The sequence below is a fragment of the Haplochromis burtoni genome, unplaced genomic scaffold, assembly GCF_018398535.1.
Source record: "Haplochromis burtoni strain Fernald_Lab_line unplaced genomic scaffold, NCSU_Asbu1 Contig_1227, whole genome shotgun sequence".
NCBI lineage: Eukaryota > Metazoa > Chordata > Actinopteri > Cichliformes > Cichlidae > Haplochromis > Haplochromis burtoni.
The window spans coordinates 4005-9305 of record NW_024583588.1 but is presented as its reverse complement, the minus strand read 5'-3'; the positions used below and the strand labels follow the sequence as shown (position 1 = coordinate 9305).

At 42.0% G+C, this 5301-nt stretch overlaps 1 protein-coding gene and 1 long non-coding RNA gene across 2 annotated transcripts; one reads left to right on the top strand and one right to left on the bottom strand.

Moving 5' to 3' along the window:
- Positions 1 to 1274, bottom strand: LOC121813172. Its single transcript, XR_006053550.1, has 2 exons — positions 891 to 1274; positions 1 to 218 (listed from the first exon to the last, which is right to left on the bottom strand). It is a non-coding gene; the product is annotated as an uncharacterized LOC121813172 (long non-coding RNA).
- A 179-nt stretch (positions 1275 to 1453) lies between these two features.
- LOC102304175 lies at positions 1454 to 2721 on the top strand (the record flags this gene model as incomplete). The annotated part of the gene is given in 3 exon segments (XM_005953233.3): positions 1454 to 1699; positions 1842 to 2093; positions 2647 to 2721. Coding segments are annotated over 2 exon segments (202 nt in total), but the record flags the coding sequence as incomplete, so codon positions are not given.
- Positions 2722 to 5301: the final 2580 nt, after the last annotated feature.

The following is a 5301-nucleotide window of genomic DNA, read 5'->3' as shown; positions in this document are numbered from 1 at the left end:
ACTTAAAGAAAGCAAATTCACAATCAGAATAATTAACAAGATAAAAAAATATATGAATAAATAAATGAATACAAAAAATAAAAAAATGAATATATGAAATACAATAACACCGCTTGATGCTGCTGCAAAACTGGTGGGTTGTGCTGCTGAGGTGGAGGCAGCAGCGGTAGATGTGGTAGATGGCCCAGGGGTGGGATTTAGAAACTTCAACAGTGCATCTGAAGAGAGGAGTATGTGACACCACTGAGTATTAAAGTCTAATAATAAAAACATATGATTCCAGGAATAAAATGAAATGATATAATATAAATGAAAAACCAAAGAGATATATGTATGATGTTAACTGATATGCAAATTAGATTAGATTCAATTTATTGTCATCATTACAGTGAAATGCTGAATAGCAGAATGCAAAGTAACAGTATAATATCATATGAGAATGTTATGTTATGATTATCTTTGACCGAATCACAGCAGTGCTCATATTAAAAAACAGCATTCCCTCTCATGTGATATTGCTTAATTAACATTAATGATGTGCACTTTAACAACTAGGCTTACAACTATAATATATACAGGGGTGGAAAAGTGACTATTACCTGCAGGGTAAACGTTAGCTAACCAGAAGGCAATAACAATGTAAACAAAAAACACCTGCTTAAAAGATGAATACAAATGAGGAATGGTGGGAAAGGTGCTGTAATTACCTAACGTTACATTATTATTTTCCATAACAATTTAGCCCCCTCCACAATATTAACTGACGTTAAAACAGTTAACTAGCTATTTATTGATTAGCAATTAGCGAATCATGTAACATTAGCTTAATGCTAAAAATTTAGGTTACTATCACATTCAACAATAATTTCATGTAGGCTAACGTTACCTACCTCTGTCTTTTTCTCGTTTCTCCTCCTCTTCTTTTCTCTTTTTTCTTCCCTGGGCACCTGACAGTTTTGGCCGTTTTGACATCTTGTGTTGATTTTTTGATGTGGTGACGTCCAAAAGGAACCATGATACGGGAAGGGAGGGGGCGCACCGTGCGGGGAGGGGGGGGCGTAATGTTGTAACAAATAATATTTCTATTAAATAAGCTTTACTTTGCATTTTAATTAACGTGGGATTATTTTTTGTATTTAGAAATAATAGTACCAACTTTTTTTTTTTTCAACATTTGTGGCACTGGCGTGGCGCCCCCTGATGGACGGCGCCCTTAGCATTTGCCTATACGGCCTATGCCACGGGCCGGCCCTGTGTAGTGAATGGAAAACGCGATGACAGCGGATTGCGGGTCCCACGAAAATTCGGAAGCAGATTTGCGTCGCCAAAACGCCTGAAACGCGCGTCAGTGTAGCACGTGAGCGTTTTGACTTGCGAAAAAAGCCAGCGCGCGTGAGTTTTTGTGTTGCATTTTGTGCATACGCGCAGTTTCGCGTCTACCGCCGAGTTGAAAAAAGCTGAACTCGAAGCGTCAAATCGCGCCGCGACAACCAATCCGGAGCCTGGTGACGTGGCTCTGACCTTGGTCAAAGGGGCAGATCCAGCCAAAGCCCTTCATTCTTCATTCAGTATGGAGGAAAAGCTAATCAGTGCTGTGGCTAATCACCCCGAGCTGTATGATGCAGCTGCTATGTCTACCGAGACAGGAATAAAAAGGGCCTAGCTTGGAGACACATAAGTGAGGAGATCGGGCAACCTGGTAAGTTCATTCACTTCTTCTTTTTCATTTTCAGACTGACCCGATGAAGCCGTGCAAAAGCTAGCAAGCCCGCCTACTGTCCCGCGATTTTCCCACTGTTGTACAAATACCTTTCCGCTAACCAGATAATGCGTTTATTCAGAGGACATCTGCAGGAGAAAGTGGAAGAGCCTCAGGGACACCTATAATAAGGAGAAGAGGACAGAGAAGGAGAAGAGGAGTGGGTCTGCAGCAGGATCGGGGAGGAGATGGAAGTTCTTCGCGGTCATGGGGTTTCTGGACCCCTTCCTCACCCCGCGGGAGACTAGCGGAAATATGGTGCGGACCGTGGAGAACTTCTCCCCCGAGGACCAGGGACAGCCCGAAGAGGCAGCAGGGGAGTGTCAGTCAGAAGGTATGTTTACAATGAATTAATGTAGGCAGTTAATTTATGCGTGTTGTCATACAGGAATATATTTTGTTCATTAATAAACAGTATACAGTAGTCCTGCTGTTCATCCGTCACCGCCTCGCCTTTTCGCTGATTTTTTTTATTGCACCGTACAGCATTGCATTCTGCAGCCCAAATGACAAATCTCCTCCGTGTCATGTCTCCTGCGCTTGCCAAACTTATCATGTTTGGTTTTGATAACCATCACGTCCAATAGAAAAAAACAGCACAAAAACACTCTTAACTATGACCCTCATTCGGAAATAGACACCTGCACCGGGAGCGAAAAAGGCGCACAAAAGTGGCGCCGCAGACGGAGAAAAAGCGCGGCATAATACTTTTACGTTTTAAAATCGACAAGGTTTGCACTTTGAGAATCAACTTGTGAGAACTGTGACTACTGTTCATGTGCTGCAATAAATGAGAGACCACTGTATATAATAATAAGTATATAATAATATAATATTCTCTATGACTATTGTCTTCAACCTGTTAACATTTAATATTGTCTTGATAGAGTCAAGTAATCATGCAGAGGTCCTCCCCTGTTGCTTCTCCTGGCTCCCCAGTCCCTGGTCCCTCAGCTCCTGCTCTGCTGAATACATCGCATATTGACTGAGAACCTTCACAGACATCGCATATTAAAGGCCAACAAGCCACTTTCTGCGGTTTAAATACGGACAAACGCTTTTTCACCAAACACGAGCTTTCTGGCTTCGTGCTTTCCTCTGTTTCACTGAGAGAGGCTGAAACAAACAGACAGCAAAAGTGTAACTCCGCCATAATCTGGGGAGTACTGTCCAAAAACAGACCAGCTGTGAGCAAAGAGCAGAAAAATGCAGAAAAACCGTTTACCTCTGAGATAAAGTTGCTCTTCTTCACAGGAGTTTGCTGTCAGAGCACCACAAGAAAACGAGAGTAGCTCCTGCTTCCTGTTTATGTCTCCCAGCTAAGCGACCGTGGTTAACACGCCTGCATGAGTCACTATGTCCCAGAAGCAGCGCACTGCACAGCCACACCCGAGCCCGGCACTTAAACGTCTTCATGAAAAGACACCAGAGGGATTTCTGTTGTTACTATTAAACAAAATGACCTCAACAGACAAAAAGCTTTTTATTTCATGCAAACCTCGCCTGCCTCCAGGAGTCACTTGAGTTAAGTAGAGGATACTCAGGGCAGCCTGCTGGCTTTCCTGAGCCTGCCAGGACAAACCTGAAAGGTTGAATAATATAACACAACAACAGTCGCATCAAGGTGCTTCGTACTGTAAGGTAGACCCTACAATAATACATACACAGAAAGTAGCTCACAAGCCTCCATTGCACTGGAGATTTGTGAGCATACTTTTTTTACCATGTTGTGCAAAGCAATGACCAGTAGGACAAAGCACATATTGTCCTCTAGTATAATGAGGAGGGAGAATCAATGTTCAGGAAGATCCAGGTTCCCCACTTTTAATTAAAACTTAATTCAAACATTTTTACACAATTTTTTTTATTCCATTTCAAATTTAAGTCTGATAAAAACCTCATAAAAATGAATTTTTTCTTTGTTTTCGGGTAAAAAATAAATTAAATCATCAGTTATCGTGAGGATCGTTTCACAACCAGAGTCGGTTGCTTTAACAGATGATCACAGACGGGTTTATGTCAAAGTTAATTTAGAAAGCTGTTTTTAAACTACTTCAAGTTTTTTACTGGCAGCAAATAATCACATCTGTTGTCCTCTGGGCTCAAAAATGACCCCGTTTGCTTTGACTGTTTATAAAGCAACAAGTATAAAATATCATCCATCTCTGTGTTTCAAGGTTTTATTCAACTTTATTCCAACTCATTGCCTGACAGTTTTCTATATTTTGGCATGGTAGGAACACCAGGGCATGAGTCTGAGTGAAGGCAAACTTTCATGAGGACAAAGGCGTGTCCATATTTGACCCAAGTGCAGGAGGAAGCTCAGGTTTATTCCTCTGCACTGGTCCCATCATGGACAGCATTCTTTCTGCAGTTGCAGGCCAAGGGGCATATACAGTAAACAAGCTGTTACAGGTGATTGTTTTCTTTTGGAAACCTGCAATGTTAGGGACAACTCGTGTCCTGACTGCAGGACAGACGGTTTGCCATCGCACACGAGCATGTTCCATGTACAGCTGGACCTGCATCACATGCTGCCCATGTTTTTGTCTCATAGTTCCCTGGTTTACTTGGATGTTCTGTTGGACAGAGTCCTCTGAAGGGGACTTGGTGCTCATACAGTCACATCAGTACCAGGATCTTACATCACAGCAGGAGGAACACCCACTTGTTCCATACACCTCACAGGAGCACGTTTGTGTCATGAACGACGATCATCTATTGTGTCTTTATCAAGAAATTATGTCCTTTTTGTGCTTCTATGATTAATCTTGTGTCAGCATGAAAACTTCTCTACCAGACTCAGGATGTCATAAACTGGCCGTAGCGACTCTACTGGATGCACGGCAGTAAGAATCAACACACCCACATATGCCTACAGCTGCATTCGGTCCATTTTTCTTCCTCTCTTGTTGTCCCTCCTTGTTCATCATTGAGTTGGCTGTAGAGCAGGTCATCTGCTAATTGGATGGTTGTTGGTTCAATCTCTGTGTGCTCTAGTCTGGAGTTCTTACCAAGGTGTCCTTGGGCAAGTTACTGAACCCCAACTTGGTCTCTGATGCATCCATTGGCATGTGAACGTTAAAAAGCAGAATACAAGCAGAATACACTGTGTGTAATGCTTTCAGTACTCGAGTAGAAAAGCCACTGAAGGAGTATGGGACCTGGCACATGTGCTTGGACTGTGGTAGATCATCTTTCTCTGAGGCACATGAGAGAGTCATGCATCGTCTGTCACTGGGAAGGTTAGAAGACCAGATCAGTGTTTCCTCACGTTACTGCAAATATTCCTCTGTCTCAGCTGATTCCTCTTTCCTGCTTGATTCTTTGTCTTCATCATAATTGAAATGGATGATGTGTAGTCCTCTGACACATCTTCTATTTCAGTTTCACATTCTGAAAATTCAAGAAAAAAAAAAAAAAAAAAAAAAAAAAAAAAAAAAAAAAAAAAAAAAAATTTTCAAGGAAACCTTCAAGAAGCCCAGTCACTTTCTTCTCCAAGCTCTCAGGACTACCATGTCCTGGATATCCTCTCTTTTTTT